Genomic DNA, 21,789 nt, shown 5'->3' with positions numbered 1-21,789 from the left:
TTCAATTAGGTGAAAAACTTTAAAAACTGTTTTCAAAGTAATTAAACCCCACTTAAAATTAGGTACGATAATTGTAATTTTTTACTAATTCAACCAATCTCCTTTTTCTGCCGCTTTTTTTTTTTTCCAGCATTAATGGGTTTTGGAAAACCATCATGGTTTGGGTTACAATACATCTTTTATGTTTACTACACATGTGATAAAAATGAATACCTACTTAAAATTATTTATGTTTTAGCAGCTGTATTTATTCTGTCTTACAATAAGCAGCTGCGAGTCAGGCTAAGACTGGCTACATGTGCTCTCTCTGGAGCTTCTTCAAGTTTCCTGGGCTTTTACATCATTGGTGAGTAAAGGCAGCAGGTCCGACCCAGCCCGGGGAAGGTCGTAAAGAAATCCACGCGCCAGTCAGACGGCACCACGAACTTACAAGTCAACCGAAACTTCAGAGATGAGCCAATAAAATGGAAAACCAGGGAAAACTCTTTTTGCAGAAAATAGGAAAAGTATTTGTTTTCTTAAAGAAACTTTTCCTCACAAGAACAATTTAAAAAACCAGTTTCATGAGTTCAGTATAAAAACAGTTCCTATGGAAATAATAATTATAATGAATAATGTTATTTTTAAAATGTTTGACTTTTGAAAGTTAAGGCAGATGCAATATAAATTTACCAAGTTATATATAATTATTCTTCATGGGGGAAAATCTTATTTTGATGTTTAAATACACATGTATCAGTGGCTTACATCTAAGTAATAAAAATATTGTTTAGGGGACTTCCCTGGTGGTCCAGTGGTAAAGAATCTGCCTTACAATGAAGGGGATGTGGGTTCAATCCCTGGTCAGGGAGCTAAGATCCCACATGCTGCAGGGCACCTAAGCCCACACACACCACAACTACTGAGCCCACACGCCTCCACTAGAGAAGACAAAACCCGCATGCCACAACTAGAGAGAAACCTGTGTGCCGCAAAGACGACCCGATGCAGCCAAAAATAAATTAAATAAATAAATAGATAATAAATAAAAATATTGTTTAAAAGCTTAATTTCCAATAAAATATAACTGCTGGTAAATACAGTTTATTTTTGCTGTCTACTGCTGACAGACAAAGTCTCTACTAATAGAGGAATGATTTTACTTAGAAGCTGAACTTGTGCTTTAACTGCCATGAAAAGGTCAACTTCAGATTCTAGACTCACTGACCAAGTCAATCAGGCAGCTGACTGTATCCAAAAGAAAGAGAAAATGGTACTGGAGAATTACAACGTGATTATTTCTCCATCTAGAACCTTACTTGGTTTGGAAAAGATTGACATTAGAAGGAATATCCCATCATACCTATGAAAACAAAAAAGCAAGTTATCCTACTGATTTTTAATCTAACTATATTCACCTAGAACATGAGTCCCTAAGGCCAATCTCATATCTAACATTTAACAGTTTACATGAAAAAGCGAAACCTGCTTCATTTATCTGCTATTCTAATCCATATCTGATGAAATAAGACTCGCCACCTTAACTCATTTGAAGGAAAGTCAGTTAACTTGGTTCTGCTGCCCACACAGCCAAACCGGGTTTTGAATTAACATCTGTGAAAACACCTTACGTTACTGAAAAGATAGCTTCATCAGGTCACCCCTTTTGAATCCCCTGTACATGCCTGTGTCAGGTCCTTTAAAGGTGTGTTTACATTCTTCCCTCTAATATTTCATAGATGTGATAACAAGTGAGGCAGCAACCCTCATAATTAAAAGTAGAAAAGAGATCCCCAAAGATAACAGGAAAATAAAGACTTAAAAAAAGATACTAAAGATAGTACTGTTGAAATAATTAACACCAAACACAATAAAATCAGAGGTAAAAAGTTTTCTGATTCAGACCTAAGAACCAACTGTGTGTTCTAGAGGCTTTTCTTCTCCAATAGTTGTCCCAAACACTATCAAAATTAAAGTTCACAATAGGGACAAAACTGAAGACAACTTACCTGTCTCTTAGAAACACATGATACTTGCTATGTACAGTTATCAAGTGAATTACAGATAACCCAGCAGAGTATTCTTGTGCCTCCCGCAGTGGGGAGGGGGGTGTGTATGAGAAATGCCGTACATTTCAGGGCCTTTCCAGGGCAAACAGCCCTGTGAGCTTCAATGGGAGGGCAGTACACAGACCGAAGTTCCTGCAAGGGGCAGCCTGTGGCCTGTGAGTGCCAGAGACAAGTCTCTAGGAGGCTTTAGCCTGTTCTTTCTATGGAATAATCTTCTCTCTTCTAGTGCAAGGAATGTAATTTTGAGAAGACATAAAGGAAAAAAGAATGTCAAGAAATTAAACCCTTAATGCCTAAAAAGTGCCAGAGAAGAGTTTATGGAGATGTTTACTGAATAAAGATGCTTGTGAACCTTCTATTTTAGAAAGCCAAAACAAGGTTCTCTATGAGAGTCTAGTGAAAATCTTACCCCTTGGATTTGTAAGTGGAGACACAAGACACACCTGCAGTCCGTGCGTGGGAATGGTTAGGCCCGACTGGTTTTCAGTTCAACAGTACTTACATTTAAAGCAGCTTCTCCACACTTTTCAATCGCTGCAAGACCCTGATTATGAATGTGTGTCTCCAGGAGTTTTTTCAATTCTCCCAGGCCATCCTGGATTCTGGATACAAGATTATACATGCGACCCAAATCTGAAAGAAGAAGGCGCCACACCTTTATGCACAGAAACAAATTCTGCATATCCATTCCACTAAGTAAGTGCTTATAGAGGTGAAAGGTACACTGGAATAAAACCACCGTGTTTTTACACCTTAATAATCAAACGCACTTAACTGTAACCAAATACTTTATATTTAGCATATGTATATTTAGCTGAAAGTAATAATGAAGTCATGCTATTATAAAAGCATATTCGGGCTTCCCTGGTGGCGCAGTGGTTGAGAGTCTGCCTGCCGATGCAGGGGACACGGGTTCATGACCCGGTCTGGGAGGATCCCACATGCCGCGGAGCGGCTGGGCCCGTGAGCCATGGCCACTGAGCCTGTGCTCCGCAGCGGGAGAGGCCACGGCAGTGAGAGACCCGCGTACTGCAAAAAAAGAAAAAAGAAAAAAAAAAAAAAAAAAAAAAAGGCATATTCTCCCCCTTGCTAGGAGAAACTACGAATAGAGAAAGAAGATGATCAGGAACTACATCTGAGGCTTCCTAACATTTGAGATTGAGATATTATTTATGCCTGACACGTAATAGGCACTCAAATATTATTTAAAAGAATGAATAAATTTAAGGAGTATTTATGAATATCCATCTCAACTATACAAACAAATAAGTCACAAAAGGGTCCCCATATTCTTCACTTAATATATGTATGGCACATGGTTGATATATGAACACCAAAGAAAAATCCTGAATCCAAACACCAATCTTTTACTGAGCTCCTAACATGTCCCAGTAAAACAAGGGAGGGGTAAAGGAAATACTTCTGCAAAATTATAGCCTTCTCATCTTAAAGAATTTTCAGAAGAAACATACACAAGAAAAAAATAACCAGGGGCTTCCCTGGTGGCGCAGTGGTTGGAAGTCCGCCTGCCGATGCAGGGGACACGGGTGCGTGCCCCAGTCCGGGAGGATCCCATGTGCCGCGGAGCGGCTGGGCCCATGAGCCATGGCCGCTGAGCCTGCACGTCCGGAGCCTGTACTCCGCAATGGGAGAGGCCACAACAGTGAGAGGCACGCGTACCGCAAAAAAAAAAAACCCCAAAACAAACAAACAAACAAAAACCAGTGGTAGCATCATTTAATGCTAAGGTGTATGGAACAGGTTAGCCTCCAAACCAAACTGAAAAGACGCTCTTCCCCCAAAGTCACACCCCAAGCACACTGCAGAGGTTTGAAATCAACACACGACAAGGCACACACACGCGCACACACAATCTCACACGTGAGTCTCTTAAAGAATGACTGGTGTTGGTAATGCTAACTCTGAGTCTAGAACTTCACACAATTCCAACATCACAGATCAGAATAAATACCCTTGTGTTTTGAATCTCAGTGGCTCACCTTCATTTTTGTCGGCATCCAATAAATTCTGAAACTCTGTGTGGAAAATCTCCAAGTGTTTCTCGATGAGCACCTGCTCGCACTTCCGGGCTAGCTCGTCCTGGGTGCTCTCGTGAAGGTAGACCTGGACTCTCCGCTGCTCCTCCAGCAAACGAGCCTCCGCCTGTGGGAATTAATTCAAGTCAGAGGTTTGGGTTTGCTTTTTAAAAACTGCTAACAAAAATAGCAGCAAATTAGGGCTTCCCTGGTGGCGCAGTGGTTGAGAGTCTGCCTGGTAATGTAGGGGACATGGGTTCGAGCCCTGGTCTGGGAGGATCCCACATGCCGCGGAGCAACTAGGCCCGTGAGCCACAACTACTGAGCCTGCGCGTCTGGAGCCTGTGCTCCGCAACAAGAGAGGCCGCGATAGTGAGAGGCCCGCGCACTGCGATGAAGAGTGGCCCCCGCTTGCCAGAACTAGAGAAAGCCCTCACACAGAAACGAAGACCCAACACAGCAAAAATAAATTAATTAATAAACTCCTCCCCCCAACATCTTCTTAAAAAAAAAAAAGAAATTTCAATGATCTCGCATTATTCAGGTAACCTGAATGAAGAGTGAAAAACTATATTTTGTATTATAAAAATGCCAGTACTTCCCAAAATGATTTCTTTTTTTTTTTTTTTTTTTTTTTTTTTTTGCGCGGTACACGGGCCTCTCACTGTTGTGGCCTCTCCCATTGCGGAGCACAGGCTCTGGAAGCGCAGGCTCAGTGGCCATGTCTCACGGGCCCAGCCGCTCCGCGGCACGTGGGATCCTCCCGGACTGGTGCACGAACCCGTGTCCCCTGCACCGGCAGGCGGACTTCCAACCACTGCACCATCAGGGAAGCCCCCAAAATGATTTTTAAATTTGGCATAATTTTGGAGAAATCTAGAAAAATTCAAATGGAAGAATAAACATCCAAGAGCCAAAAACACAAAGTGAAAAAATGACTGGGCAGGCCTTGCGCTGTCAAAAATTACTAATAGGACAATAGTTTCAACTGCAGAAATTTAAACCTTACTGCACATTCTAAATAGAGTTAAATGTGAAAAACAAAATAAACGTGGAAAATATCTGTAGTATATATCAAAAGGTCAATATCCTTAATATATAATAATCTCTGAAAAATCAATAAGTATGTGCAAATAAAAACATGGGAAAGGAAAAGGAACAATTTGCAAAGTAAGAAATACTTGAAGATTCTGATAAGATATAATTTGTTATATTATTTGGTTAATGGAATACTGCTATCCAGTAAATAGAAAATACATTAATGTAATAAATTAGTGGGGGAAAATAGTTATTAAAAAACCCTATAGGGCTTCCCTGGTGGCACAGTGATTAAAGAATCTGCTGGCCAATGCAGGAGACACGGGTTCGAGCCCTGGTCCAGGAAGATCCCACATGCCGCGGAGCAACTAAGCCCGTGTGCCACAACTACGGAGCCCGTGCTCCGCAACAAGAGAAGCCACCGCAATGAGAAGCCTGCGCACCGCAACGAAGAGTAGCCCCGGCTCTCTGCAACTAGAGAAAGCCGGCACACAGCAACAAAGACCCAGCGCAGCCAAAAATAAATAAAAACAAAACCAAACCCTACGGCATTACTCCAATCTGGTGTTTACGTGCACACTTGAGCAAGTGTCCCCAGTTTGTGCAGGTTTATGCTATTTGTATTTCCCTGCAAGTCTACAGTTGTGTGTTTTCTTTCCTGATTACAAAGCTATTTTAAAAAACAATAAAAGATCTTTCTGTGCTTTAACTCTGAAGTTCCAAGCCTCTGCTCCTTCATATCTAGTATTTCATTAAGCCTGATACCTCAAGAACTAAAGTTGGTGAAATACAGGACATGCAAACCAAAAAGCACCACTTTTTCTAGAGGTTATACCTGTTTCCTGGAAGAACATAATACCCTGGCAGCAAAAAGTCATCTCTTGAAAACTTTTCTCTCCCCTAAAATGAAAGGTAAAGCTTTGGTATCACTGCTGATTCACTCTCTGGGGGACACTGGCTTTCCATCCCCTGTACTACAAAAAAACAGTAGCACTCTACAGACTCTTCCTGCAGGGGCCGAGAGGGAAGAGCAAACTGGTCCCTAAGTGATCACAAAAGCCAGAGGGGCTCAGTAGTTGTTTACACAGCAGTCCCCCCTTATCTACGGGGGATATGTTCCAAGACCCCCCAGTGGATGCCTGAAACTGTGAACCCTATAGGTACTATGTTATGTTTTTTCCTATACATACATACGTATGAGAAAGTTTAATTTACAAATTAGGTACAGTAAGAGATTAGCAACAACAACAATAAAGTAGAACAATTATAACAATATAATGTAATAAAAGTTATGTTTAATGCCTTTTCCGTCTTAACTGGGCACGTGTCATGCACTGTGGCCATAACGTCAATTTGAGGTGTGACAGCAAAACTAGCACAAATCTTCCTTCTTCACAATTTCATGGAGAGACAATTTATTCTCACCACAGATCCTAGCAACATTTTCCTTATTAAGTTGAGAACTTCCTCCTTTTTACTTAAAGGAAGCACTTTATGGCTTCTCTTTGGTGTATCTGAATTGCTACTCTGGTGCTTTGGGGCCACTTTTAAGTACAATAAGGGCTATGTGATCTCGAGCACTGCGGACGACGGTCGATCTGATCACCTGGTCGATAAAGAGACTAACAGGGGAGATGCTATGGACAAAGGTATGATTCAAGGGCAAGATTCCATCATGCTACTCAGAACGACATATTTCAATACATACAATTTAAAGCTTATGGACTTTATTTCTGGAACTTTCCATTTAATATTTTTCGGACTGAGGTTGACTGTGGGTAACTGAAACTGTGAATAAGGTGGGACTACTGTCCACAGGCCTACTTCCTTTTATTGCGATTCACAGATACTGCTTTTTTAAAAACAAAACAGAAACTGAAGGACTGTGGGTAGAGCAAGTGTGTCAGCACCGTGTCTTCAACAGCCTTTGCTCACTTTGGGTCTCGGTGCCACATGCTGGTAATTCTCAAAATATGTAAACGTTTTCATTATTATTATTTGTTATGCTGATCTGTGATCAGTGATCTTTGATGCTATTATAATTGTTTTGGCATCATTTAGCAATAAAGTTTTTTAAAATTAAGGTATGTAAATGGGTGTTTTTGACATAACGCTATTCTCCACATTTCATAGACTACAGTATGGCGTTATGCCCTGGGAAACCAAAAAATCCGAGTGACTTGCTTTCTCGCAGTGGTCTGAACCTGAGCCTGCAGTGTCTCTGAGGTTGATGAAAAACCCAAGGTCCTGGGTGTTATGTCATTAGGTTTTAGGAAGGACAGTCATGTACATTCTTTGTTGACTTAAAGGCAAATAAGCTCTTGATCAGCACTGTACTTGGCAGATAATTACATCAGAACACCCAGATCAAATTCAGAATGACTAAATAAAGTTAAGCAATTAAAGACTGTTCCTATTAATTCTATTAGCATCAGTATGCAGGAAAAACAAAATGAAAAAAAAAAAGTAAGCAAATTAATGAAATAAGGTATATTTATTTTTAAAGTTCTAAAAAATGACATTAGAAACCTAGAAGAGTCGCACGTTTTTTTCGTAGCTCAGATGAGACAGTAAGATATGCTAAGACACTAATATGGCTCAGGGGTGTTCATTCATCAAAGTCATCAGTAGAAGGAAAGCCAAAGATTCTCAACTGTTTCCACTAAAAGATTCCTAACAACACAGAAATGGGAACATAGACCCCTCCAGGGAATTTGCACATCTAGCCCAAACTGGCTGTTAAAAGCAGAGTATTTCTTGAAAGTTCATGCTTTATCTCAATATTGTTCATGAGTTTTGTACTCTACTTCCTGATAGAATGTTTTAGTATAAACGTAATTTCTTAAGTTACTGAATAAAATGTGCCACAATTTATCCCATGGTTTTGCATATTCTCAGGCATATACTGAAGGTTCTAAACAATGTATGTGTGTAATACCAAACACTTATATCATGTTTGCTCTTTGCCGAGCATCAAATAATATATAATAATAATAATGATAATAATAAATTATCCCCATTTTATAGATGAGGAAACTGAGGAACAGAAAGGTTAAGGTCAACTCCCTAGTAAATGGTGGAGTAGGGATTTTAAATTAGACCCATAGCTCAGTTTGAGATGCAAGGCTATAGCTATAGGTAAGGGTAGATATTGTTCACACGGTTAAATTCCAATTTTATGCTCACAGAGTCTCTGCATTATGGACTTTCAGAATGGATGGATGTCATGTTTGGTAAGATCCAACCAGATTTGGGCCAAACCTTTAACGCCTCTAGGAAGAAATCCCCTCTAAGAGAGCAAGGATGCTGGAAGCATGCTCTCTGTTGAAGGCAGAGCTCACACTGGGTTGAAACCATCCAGGCCATTGGAAATGTTTGCTCCTCAAGCTGCCTTTGGTTCCAGGTCCGATTTTTTTTTTTTTTTTTTAATAACCATACGCGGGCCTCTCACTGTTGTGGCCTCTCCCGTTGCGGAGCACAGGCTCCGGACGCGCAGGCTCAGCGGCCATGGCTCACGGGCCCAGCCGCGCCACGGCATGTGGGATCTTCCCAGACCGGGGCACGAACCCGTGTCCCCTGCATCGGCGGGCGGACTCTCAACCACTGCGCCAGCAGGGAAGCCCCCCGGTCCGATTTTAAAAGCAGATTTCCCTGTTTTGGGAGTGCTGACGTAGCTCTGGCCTACGAAGCGGATTTCCTTGTACCAAAGCACTACTACCTTCCTGGTTGTGGAGAGCAGGTAGCTGCAATTCACTAAGTAGTCTGCAAATTGAAAAGGCCTGAACCACGCTTGTGGATGTGTACCCCGATAAAAGGCCCCACTTTTAAAAACATACACAGTTTTAAAAGGATCACCATATATAGTAGAGTTCAATAAAATATGTCTTTATGCAAACTATACTCTGCCAAAATGAAAAAATGAAGTAACAGGCAATGCTTAGATTTAAAACAGATTTGTCAGGCAGCTGTTAGAAACTCTCTATAAGCTGGTTAGGTTCCAGACTGGCACACAAAAGCTAATTTAATCCGTAAGTATACACAAGGAACTATCACTACTCCAAGTATAATACTTCTTCTTCTTTTTTTTTTTTTTTTTTTTTTTGCGGTACACGGGCCTCTCACTGTTGTGGCCTCTCCCGTTGCGGAGCACAGGCTCCGGACACGCAGGCTCAGCGGCCATGGCTCACGGGCCCAGCCGCTCCACGGCATGTGGGATCTTCCCGGACCGGGGCACGAACCCACATCCCCTGCATCGGCAGGCGGACTCTCAACCACTGCGCCACCAGGGAAGCCCCCCAAGTATAATATTTCTGAAGCGTTCCACTTTTGTTAGGTTTTGAGGTATCAGAAATTTGTTTGTCAAGGACTTTCAGCTTCAAACTTGTAAGGGCCACTTATAATCACTATCTCTTATGGGAAAATGCACTTGGAATGTCACAAACAAATTGGGGAGGACCTTCTCTACATGGTTAGAAGGGAGAGCTGTTTGTTGCTCTTTCTGACTTACTAACTTTCGATCTCAGCACATGGAGAAAGTGATTCTGCAGTGCATTTCCTCTCCAAGCAAACAGAGAATAAAGGGAAAAAAGCAGGTGTCAGACACAGTCAGCCCCAGACTCCCTGGAAGTCTCCTTGCCCGTCTCAGTCAGCAGTCATAGCCTGTGGGCAAAATCCTGCCTGTAAGTAAACTTTTATTGGAACACCGCGGCACTCACTGTTTAGATGTTGCCGTGGCTGCTTCTGCGCTACAACGGCAGAGCCGAACAGTTGCAAGAGAGACCACATGTGCACAAGGTCTAAAATATTTACCATCTGGCCCTTCATAGAAAGTTTGCTACCTCCTGACTTAGGTCACTCCTCAGAGCTTAAGTCTGGGATACCTGTATTCCCAAGAAGGAGAACGAAGAGTAATTCCACTAGAACTTCACTGTAACATCACTTAATGTAGAAAAAGATTTACGATACAGACACCGATCTTGGATTTTTTCTTGTCTAAGACTTTGATCCTGTTCTCTCAGAAGGACTTCTCCTCTAATGCAAACTTGAAGACTGTGTTATATAGATTTTTAGGGGATATTTCAGAAGCAAAAAAGCAAAAGCTTAAAGTTTGCAAATATTTGTTTCTTAGAAACTAGTTTCTCGTTGACGTGAGACCGTGGCTCCCGTTAGATACACATGTACATTCTATTGTAGTAGAGACAGTTCAAAACACGAAAGTCATACAGCTATTACGGTTATATCCTCCGATCAGTAAGGAGAACATTGAGCCATGATTATCAAATTAATTTATAAAAGCTCCTTGGTGAACTGGGAGAAACGATCTGCACCTGCTACAGACACTACAGTACCTAAGAAATGACTTTGAAGAAAGTTGCATATATTAAAAAGAATAATTCATCTGAGCAGCAATAACTTTTAACTTAAGCCTACTTTAAGTACTATGTTTAAGCTTACCTTTTTCATGTATTCAGTAACCGGGTTCTGCTGCAAGAATTCGGTGCTCTCTCTGGTATAAAATCTCTCTGTGTCAGCCAAAAACTGAGATTCAAAGGATTCTTTGTACACTGTTAGCGTTGGGCCCTTCGCAAAGGCATCATCTTCATTCAGTCCCAGTTCCACTGGAAGTAAATAGGAACTACATTTCAACTGCCCTATTTTTGGTTATATTTTAAGGAATATACTTAGGGGTGGCATTCAGTTTAAGTTATGCTTAAAAGGTAAGAATAAAACAACAGGGCATAAGGCAAATCTGTTATTCACTGGTAGTAAAGTATACTTTCAATAAAAGAAAAAAGAAAAAAGTCCAAGACACACAAAAGCAAGTAATTCTGATGGATGGCCAGGCACGTTCCAAGTTATCATGAAGTTCATTCAGAGAACGTTTATATTTCTAAAAGCTTACAAGAAGGAAGAATGCCTAATTCTAAACTTTCAAAGAAATACAATGCTACCTAAGCTTTTGAAATACTGTATTACTTTTCAGATTTCTCAATCTGTTATCATTCGGCTCCATTAATGACACTCTAGCATATAAATCCAGTAATTCAGTATGAGACCAGAAAAGAAAAGAATTCAAATGTCAAATGTCTAGTCCATCAAAATTTCCTTAGGGCACAAAGATCAAACAATTTTTATAATGGGTAAAATCAAACCGAATCACACTGACATAAAGAGAATTATGAGTACCTTTGTAAATGCTAACAATATTCCTGATAATACTAAACTATCTGAAAATAAATCTATTGGAGCATTGTTATGTAATTGTCACTTGATATACAACTGAATAAATTAAAGGGAAATTGTTTACCATAAGACTGTACAACTCCGCTTATCAGTCTTGTATTGATGGTTTCACCATTTCTTTCCTTTTCAATCAGTTTTAAAACAGCATTTGTTACCTTCAGAAAGGATATAGGAAGAAAACATGTAGATTACAGACTACAGTATGTATTGGGCTGGCCAAAAAGTTCGTTCGGGTTTTTAGCCAACCCAACATTATGTTACTACATAGCTCTTAAACATTAGAATCCATTAAATGCAAGATGAGAGGCACTCTTAGGACATCCCAAAGGAGTGAGGAAGACAATGGCTAAGAAATGAAATCTGGAAGGGGTTTCAAAAGGAAAACATGCACACACTCACACAAGTAGGTACCTGTTTATTCAATGGCCTGAAAAGACAGTCTCTCCAAGTCACCAATGCAAGCTGGATGAAAAGAAAAAGGAACAGTATTAAATGGCTATACTTTTACTATGCTTTTTCCAAAGCTGTAAGTCATAGGAAATAGCCTGAATCCTAGATTACATGTATCAATATTTCTAGATTATAAACTTGGTGAAAATCATCATGATGAAATCAGAGAGCCATTCTCTTAACAACTTCAAAAGGTATCAAAGTACAGACGTTTATTAGCTCACATTTTAATAGTTGAGAGAAAAAGAAAATCTGGATTTTAGGAGAACATACATATTAGCCTAAAGGGCAACGGTGGATTTAATGTATAAAATTGTTCTCTGACTCAAATGTGTGTTTTGACCTAACACATTTAAGAAAGATTTATCATAGTTTACCATTTATCATAGTTTCCTAATACTCAGTAAAATAAATAATAGATCTTAAATATCGAGTAAGTTCTGTATGTTTATCATGGTGTTTTATGTTACATGGATGCATACAACTGTAAACGCATCAAACTGTACATCTTAAATGAATCAGTTTATTATACATAAATTATTCAAATTTCCCATTTTACTAGTATGTGTGCGTATGATGCATTTTTAAAAGTTTTGGAACTTCTCAATAGAGGTTATGTCAGAAAGTTACTGTAAAATGTTCCCCCAAAGGGAAATGTTACAATTCATGTATGGTTTTTAAACTGTTGAGAAAGGTATTATTCAGTTAAGTTCAAACTCAAATTTATAACAATTTAACACTCAAATACAAACTGCTGAGAAATTAATTTAAAGGTAAATGCTATCAGTCTTATTTTCCGCCAAATTTAACCATAGATAAAACTGGGTTTATGTAAGATAATACAGTTCTGAAAAGGTTATGTGTAAATTTAATTTACAAAATGAAAAAGTTTCTACCAAAAAAAGGGCAATCTGAAAGCACTATTTAAGAGAAAAATATTTTTAGTAAAGCATGAACAATATATACTCAAGTACTACTAGAATAAAAAGGTTATTTCAGAATTAGGAATTATGCTACCAAAAAAGACTCCGGGAAGAAAGAGTCTTATTTTTCAGGAAAAATACACCCTGTGGGGCGCGGTCTGAAGGTAACTCTCCCTGTGCAAACTGGCCGCTGCTCCTCTTCCCACACTCCTCAGACCTGTCAGTGCAGGGGGAGGCAAGGCAAACGCAACGTGTGGCCATCAACTTCCAGTAAAGATACTGCACCTTTCAAACATTTTTCTAAGTTAAGACAGCACTAGGCAGACCTCATTTGACTTGGGATAATTCGTCACTTTGAAGGAAGAAAGGCAAGATAAGAAAGCAGGACTGAAGGTAAACCAGAGAAAGTTCAGGACAGATTCAGGGAAGAAGTCCTGCTGAATTCCTTTAACGTGTTAATAATGGAATTAGTTTACGCGCTCTGGTTGACTGGAAAGGAAACCCACAGCTTTCTATAATTGAAGAGAAAGACAAAATTATCAGGGAAAAAAGTAGATCTTTATAGTTCATGACAAAGCATCCCCGTCTTCTGGAGAGTCTGGAAAATGCAATGAGGCATCACTGCACAAGAACTGTTCCATGTGTCAACTGATATTCGAGCTTTAAATGAATTCAACAGGCTCCCTGCGAGAGCAGGCAAAGGAAATACTGTTTCTAGAGAGACGTGTTAACTGGCCTTTGCTGTGAGTTATGGCTGCGTATTGCATTTCCAAACTGACTACAGCATTTAGGGATGTAGAAACTACGAATTTTGAAAGTAAAAAAAAAAAAAAAAGGAAGCAAGAAAAGGAAAAAAAAGCAGTCAAATCTTGAAAACAGTACACAAAAAAGTTTAAAGACTATAATAATTTTGGGGAGTATGTGATGTTATTATAGCGCATCTATATGGTGTCTTAGGTCAAGCAGCCAAGAGGCAATCAACGAAAATCACGCTGATTCCTACACTGACAACTTTCAGTCTCGAGAAAGCATCTGTAAGTGGAAAAGAAAAGGTGGACTACAAGAGACTCAAATCAAAACACTAAACCTAGAAAGTTCTGTTAAAATTATATAACAAAGTACCATTATGAAGCAATAACTGTTTGGTATAGAAACTGAGCTACACAAATAATAAAATAATAAAAGTGTGTCATGCATCTATGGCACATTTCTTTTAATTAAATTTGCCAAAAGCAAAGCAACAAAGCATTGCTATTATAGCAACATTCTTGGATATGGAGATAATCTCATTATGCAGAACCTGACATTTTAACACCACTCGTTCAAAAAAGGTACTGTCTGTATATCTGAGAGCCTACTATGAACAGACAGACTGTTCTGTTGTTCTGAGTCCTCCCTTGACTGGTTCTCAAACTCGCCAGTGCATCACCTGGAGGGCTTGCTAAAAACACTGCTGGGCCCCAGCTCCAGAGTCTCTAGTTAAGTCAGTCTAGGCTGAGGCCCAATTACTTGCATTCCTAACAAGTTCCCAGGTAATATTGATGCTGCAAGTTTGGAGACCACACTTTGAAAACCAGTGAGCCTGGAAAAAGCGCCCTTGACTGAAGAAACGTACTAATGAAGGTGATTTAACAATTCAAATTTTGCCTCTTCAAAATTTATTTCCATGCAGTCTTAAAAAAACCCCTCAATTTTGAATTCTGTTAAGTGTCATGACTCCTATTACTTCGTATATTGAGTGGGTAGAATGGAATTTCACATCACAGTCCCCTCCGTGAAGCAGTTTCCCAGACCCCAGAAGACCGTGGATGGCTGATCACTGAGGCTCGAGTCCCAAGTAAGGGACCCCCTTTGCCTGCTGCGGCCGGGATGCAGGACTTGCTGTGCTAAAACGGGGACAGCTCCGGGCTCAGCCTGATGGTCGGTCACATAATTGAAGAAGAAACTTTTAATAAGTAAATGCAGAAGCGTGCAGGCTGTATTTTAGAACTCCAATTACTCATCCTTCTCTTTTCTCGCCACAAAATATCTAAGGGCCATTTATTGATAAATTAAAACAAAGGAAGTTATAGCTCACCAGTCTGAAAACTGCTTACTATTTGCCTAGATCTCCTACTGGGAAGGAAGATGTGTCCCTAAGAAAACACACATTTGAAAGGTGTGTAAAAAAAATCTTACGGAGTAGATTTCATAGATTCCTTTCCGTCCTTCGTCACACTCGCGGCGAACCCAGTGTCTATTGAGGTAGGCACAAATCCCATTCAGCACCTTGCTTGAAAACCGGTAGTCTTCCCACTGTTGAGTGTAGAACTTCAGTACACTCTCATCCATCAAATCTTCTCCGTCCTAAAGACAAGTTCACTAGAGCTTTAAGATGACTAATTTGTCACATGATAAATCAGAGATAAAAGTTAACTGAAACAAATCTATTGCATTAAGATACACTGATGTGTATGGCTTCAGATGGGTTCTGTGAATTATTCTGTATACAAAACATGCTCATTTACTACAGATTCTCACAAGAAAGTAGCTCACGAGGATTAGACTAAAGAGAATTTTAATGGAAATTCTTTGATCTCAAACTAGAACATTTTTCATGGTATTAATATGCATATACATTCATAAAAAGACTGAACTTTTTAGAATGAGGGTAATTCCTTTATATTAACAAATGAGGAATTCACCTCAACTTAGCCCTATTTTTGATATTTTCTGTTAAAAAATTAATGAAAATGTCCAATTAACAAGTTAGACCATGGGGCTGATACTCTTCCATTTTTTAATGCATCTTCTTCATTCATTAAATTTACTTAAAAATTATAAAAATCTATAGCTCTCTGTGGTAATCTGCTGCATTTTTGTAAAAATAAAGTATACAGTATAATGGTGCAATATTTCTTCTTTAACAAGGCCTCACAAGGAAAATGTTCATTTACCAAATTATTTTTACTGAAATGTGTACAACTTAAACCACAAATTTTTATTTGAAGGACAGTAACTTGAAATTTTTTCTTAGGTATTAATGACATCTACAAAGTTAGGTCTTACCCTTTAAAAATGGGGCATTAAATTGCAGTATAATTAAAACGTGCCGTAGCAGAAGAGCACTCCAGGGGGAGCTGGGAGAGGGCAGCCCCCTCCATGAACTAAGGGCCTGGGGCCGTCCCTGAACTTCTCAGAAGCTCCATAAATACACGCTGCACGAGTGACCCGACAAGCCACGTGAAAACCTGACCGTATCTGGATACAACCAAATCTGTGTTCATTTAAATAACAAGAAACGAACCCGAACATGTAAAGCTAAGCTATTCTGGATTATAGTAGATGACCATTTTTAGAATGCAAAAAATAATATCGCTGATGGCATGGCTGTCAATACCTTTCAAAACACAATACACTGTTCCGCACTTCAATACTAAAAAAGAATAATTAATTTCAGTGTTCACTTTACAAAGTGTTGTGAATAAAAGCAAGGAGGACACAGTGGCTTCATCAAGACTGCTTAGGAACGTGGAAAATAATACCATCTTAGTCACGATTTGTGGTCAGTCGATTATGGTCTGTTAAAATGATGTTAAGTTTCCAATTACCTTGTAAAATACATTAAGAAAAACAAATGTGGCATGCTGAAGTTTTCTGCCTGTTATCTGTGTAAATAAAAAATCTTTCAAGTATATACACAGAGTGTGCAGACTTCCCAGGGTACACACCCTACATAATGTGCGTAGCACCAGATGAAGAAGCCACTTGCCCATCCTGTGGCTGGATGGAAGGCATCACACTGCCTTTGCTACAGAGGATGGAGACTGAGGAAGAAAAAGGCAGAAGATGAAGGGGAAAAACCACATCACTGTCCAAGCAAAAGGCTCAGAGCAGGAGGAATGAATGTTCGTGGCGAAACCCACCCAGCCAAGGGCACAATTTCATTATAGTTCTGAAATGTACCACAAGGCCATGTAGAAAAGGCAAGAACACACTGGAAAATGTGATTACCAAAGGCTGGATAACCTTACAGTCTTTTATACATTTTGATACAGAACAGCACATTGGGTTCAAAATACAATACAGGTAATCTGACTTCATAATCATATGCTTTAAAAAGGTTCATCAATCTCTAACCACCAAATACCAAATGGTTAGTAACTGAAGGAAAGTACTACTATGGTGAAAGGCTATCAAAAACTTCTAATTTAACAAATCAAAGAACAGAATATGGGCTTATGAAGATTTCATCTTCACAATAGGTAAATGACTAAGCAAGAGCAAAACATCTTCAGGTACACGTCAACGCCAAAAACAATGAAACAATGACAGTGAAAGATTTAACTTATCAATAGAATCATTATTTCACTACCTTTTCTGTTTTTACATTCTTTTATAAATGCTCAGTATACATATAAAACATCTTACCTTCAGAAGATTTGTCAAGTAATTCTTCAAAAATTCTTTAAGCCGTTTGTACAATTCCAAGCCAACAAACTGAGCTCCCCCCGGCGTCTGCCCCTTTTTTGATTTAGAAGGAGGGACACCAGCCCCTCGAGCCTGGTTTGACTGGTGAACACTCGTGCAGTAGTTATAAACGTGACTTGGAGAAAAGTCAAGGAAATCAACAGGCATCATCAATGTCAACAGTGATTAATACGAACATATTTTCTTATAAGATACTTCAGTATCAATGTTTCCCAGGTATCAACCAAAACCTGTTAAAGTTAGAGTGGAAAAAAGATCCCATTCACACACCAATAAAGCTAAGAGTCAGCCAGCCAAGGAGGATGGAACATCCTGGAGGAAGGTCACCAAGAAAACTCTGGACCTTCAAGATCGTCTAATGCCATTACCTTGTGGAAAACTGTCCTGAGAGTATATCAGAAGGTAAGAAAAGAACTGGCAAATGTACAAAGAAAAGGTTGCAAATGAAAAGAAAAAAAGCAACTACCTACTTCAGGGAAAACAACAAGCTATAACCATAGTCTATTATAACGCTTAGCTATGAATATTTCCAGAAGCATATGTCATAAATATAAAAATAACCAAAACTTTAAAATTATCTGTAAGTGGATTTAACCAAAGCTACCCTCTGAGAATGAAAAATGAAAAGCAGAAGACACGGCAGTGAAAGAGACGGAGTCCTCTACTACAACTGAAAGTCATGGATGCCTAAAGCTGGCCAATCAGGAAAGAGCAGGACCCAGGCACTACGGAGAGAGATGGAGATGTGGTCTCTCTTTTTTTATATAACCTTTAATACTATTTCAGTTTATCTGCATATTCTTTACTTGGATAAAATTAATAGAAAGACACCAATACTGATTCAGACAGAAAGAAAAATCATGAAACAGAATATTCTGGTGTATTTAAGAACTTGCTATATAAAAACTATTTCAAGTCAGCGGATAAAGATTATTGAATAAATGGCATTATAGGTGATTTCAAAAAAATTTCATATTCCAAAATATATTACAAACAGATTAAGAATTAAAATATACAAACTGAAACCATAAAACAAAGAATATACACACAAATACTTTCTTGATCTGAGGTTGGAGAAGGCCTTTCTAAGCAAAGTCATATAATCACTTCATCTGAAATTCTGTAACTATTTTAGTAAGAGATATCTTAAAGTTACTACCTTTAATAAATAAAGGTAATTTAAAACAATGTGAAAAAAATTAATCTCTAAAGAAACAAGGATTCCAACAGAAAATCCAAAAGCTAAAAGAAATACGTATTCGTAGCCAAAAACCTAAAAAACCCCTCAATCTCAGTGGTAATCAAAGAACTATGCCATAAAACACTGACTCATTTTATTAACTATTTCAAATATAGACAGAATCACAGATTATAATACACAACAAACTCTTGCAAACTCATGACCTAGTTTGGACAAATCTTATTACATTCCCATGCTTGTCTCATTCCATCCAAACCCCCCTCAACTTTTTAGGAAATGAAATGATACAGAGTATACCTGACACACTACGAACTCTTCCCTCATCGCACTCTTCCTCCCCCTTTCCCTAAGGGCAAATGTCCCCGTGATTTGGTGTCTAACATTCCTATGAATGTTTTATATTTTACTGTGTAACAATATATGAAATTATTTTGCATGTTTTCAAATTTTAGATTACACAAACTGTAACACGTTGTACATCTGCTTCTGCCAATTTGTTTCTGACAACATTTGAGATAGTTACAGCTGTATGTAATGTACTGTATAGTACAGATTTATGATTTATCCATTCTCTCGTTGCTAGACCCTGCTAACGATCTTTTGGCAGGTTCCAAATTTTGGCATGATTTTACTGTATTTTCTTTTAAATCTGACATTTCTAATCCACCTTGGTTAAAACTGTATATAACATGAAGAAAAGTGATTTTACATTTCTCTGCATAGAAAACCAACGGTTCACAAACCACATATTAAATGGTCTTATCCTTTCCTGGCTATATGTATTGCTACCTTCTAGATAACTGTCCATTTCAATAAACTTTTCAAGTACACTGCCCAGTTCAGTCTTCTTTTAAAAAATGCCTGCTAATTTTATTGTCCCCCTTTTAAAATATTTTTATTATTAATTTTGCCAGAGGCTTGTCTATTAGTCTTTTTAAGGAACCAGTTTGAGATTTATCCATTTTCATCACTGTACCTGTATTTCTACTGTTTCCAATCTACTTCTTTCTTTACGTTTGCTCTCTTTCTATAAATCCTCGTTTGGTTGCTTAGCTTTGTAATTTGTCCTCTTTGCTCTTTTTAATATAAGCATTAAAACCTACAGACTTTCTGGGCTTCCCTGGTGGCGCAGTGGTTAAGAATCCGCCTGCCAACGCAGGGGAGGTGGGCTCGAGCTCTGGTCGGGTTACATCCCACATGCCACGAAGCAACTAAACCCGTGTGCCACAACTACTGAGCCTGCGCTCTAGACCCCGCGAGCCACAACTACTGAAGCCCGCATGCCTAGAGTCCATGCTCCGCAACAAGAGAAGCCACTGCAATGAGGAGCCACGCACCGCAACGAAGAGTAGCCCCCACTCGCCGCAACTAGAGAGAGCCCGCGCGCAGCAACAAAGACCTGACGCAGCCAAAAATAAAAATAAAATAAATTTATTTAAAAAAAAAACCAAAAACCAAAAAAAATCCTACAGACTTTCTGCTCTACACCTCTGTGGCTACATCACCTAAGTCTGATATGTATTCTCCTTATTCAGTTATATTTTCTTTTTTCCATTGCTAGTCATCTTGATTATAAGAGTTTAGAATTTTTTAGATTTCCAAAGTGTTTTTTTTTAACCTTTAAAAAAACCCTTTAATTTCTTTTTAAAATTAATCAGAGAGTGTTATCTTTTGGATAGTTTCTTTAAAATATGATGAGTGGGCTTCCCTGGTGGCGCAGTGGTTGAGAATCTGCCTGCTAATGCAGGGGACACGGGTTCAAGCCCTGGTCTGGGAAGATCCCACATGCCACGGAGCAACCAGGCCCGTGAGCCACAACTACTGAGCCTGCGCGTCTGGAGCCTGTGGTCCTCAACAAGAGAGGCCGCCATAGTGAGAGGCCCGCGCACCGCCATGAAGAGTGGCCCCCGCTCGCCGCAACTAGACAAAGCCCTCGCACAGAAACGAAGACCCAACACAGCCAAAAAATAAATTAATTTAAAAAAAAAAAGATGTTTAAAAAAATATATGATGAGACTTGTAGCCGAAGATGTAGTGATTTTTCTTTACATGTGCTTGAAAAAATGTCCACTCTCTAACTGCTGGACACATGGTTTGTTAAAGCAAGCTGGTCACTTTTGCTTTTCAGATGTTCTGTATTGCCAGTGATTTGTCTGTTTATTAACTACTGAGAAATTTTTATTAAAATCCCCCTAACCAGTTATGGGTTTGTCAATGAGTCTTATAATTCTCTAAAACATCTGCCATATATTTTGAGGCCCTGTTAATAAGTTTACAAATTTAGAATTATATTCCTGATAACTTGTTCTTTTTTATCATTAGAAAGTAACCATGTTTTTTCTTAACAACAGGGCCTTAGAAAGCTATCGTATCTGATGTTAATATGGTTTTTCCTATATTTTGGTTAGAATTCATCTCAAATACCTGTATTCCACCTCTTTACTTTCAACTTTTATATCTCTATGTTTTGGTTTGTCTACTGTGAATCACCACAGTAAGATTCACTTTTAAAATAGAAATTGAGTCAGTCAGTCTCTGATGGGCAGGTTTGGTTTTAAGATTATACTGTTTTCTACTGCTATCTCGATTAATTTCTACCACCTTATTTTGCATTTTCTATTTTAATTTTTTTTCTCTGTGCTTCTTGTTTTCTCCCCCTTTCTCTTATATTGGATCGATAGTTTCCTTATTCCACTGTAGTACTTTTGTTATGCTGGAGTTACACATCTTATTCAAATTCTTGTAATGGTTACCTTAAAATTTGGCATGCATATTTTGCTTTCACCAATTCTGGTAAATTCTTGGGTCATTTCCTCTTCAAACACTTCTGGTCCCCTTTCTATTTTCTCCTAGCTTCTCTGCTACATTTTCATGTCACCTCCTTATCTCAATTTATAACTTCAGTTACTTCCATCACTTTATCTTTGTTCAAACTTTCTAATTTTTCTTGATCTACCTACCACAAGTTAAGTAATTCTCTATCAGCTGTGTCAAATTTGCTACCTTTAATAATTTTATTTTACATTTGCAGATTTTCCCTATTTCTTTAAAAAGATGTCTTATTGTCCATAGTGTTTTGTTCCTTTATCTTCTTGACTCTTTTACACCACTAATTGTTTTTAATACACTTAGAAGTGCTCTCTAAAGACCTTTCTGTTTGAAGTTCTTGAGGCTCTAGTTCTGCTGTTTGTTCTATATGCTGACTTGTTCACGTGGACCGAGACTCTCCTCACTTTGTAACTTTGGGGTTTTTTAAAAACTCATTTTCAGTGGGGCTTTCACATTAATTTCCCAGCTTGGGGAAATCCCCCAGCAAGCTGGCAATACAAACTCAAATCCCAAAGACACCAGAGGTGACAAATTCTCAGGACGGATTCCCC

General features: G+C 38.8%; 1 protein-coding gene across 1 annotated transcript in view; it reads right to left on the bottom strand.

Moving 5' to 3' along the window:
- The window catches only part of CUL1 (cullin 1), a 107,147-nt gene that overhangs the window by 26,775 nt on the left and 58,583 nt on the right, over nt 1–21,789 (bottom strand). The window contains exons 3-9 of the mRNA XM_082847040.1: nt 17,149–17,323; nt 14,917–15,084; nt 11,777–11,827; nt 11,430–11,520; nt 10,577–10,740; nt 4,049–4,211; nt 2,551–2,681 (exon numbers count right to left, since the gene is read on the bottom strand). Of these exons, the coding sequence (XP_082703166.1) occupies nt 2,551–2,681; nt 4,049–4,211; nt 10,577–10,740; nt 11,430–11,520; nt 11,777–11,827; nt 14,917–15,084; nt 17,149–17,323 (943 nt within the window). The remainder of the gene's footprint in view (nt 1–2,550; nt 2,682–4,048; nt 4,212–10,576; nt 10,741–11,429; nt 11,521–11,776; nt 11,828–14,916; nt 15,085–17,148; nt 17,324–21,789) is intronic.

Source organism: Leucopleurus acutus (assembly GCF_964270905.1).
Source record: "Leucopleurus acutus genome assembly, chromosome: 9".
NCBI lineage: Eukaryota > Metazoa > Chordata > Mammalia > Artiodactyla > Delphinidae > Leucopleurus > Leucopleurus acutus.
This window is presented reverse-complemented; position numbering and strand designations above follow the sequence as displayed.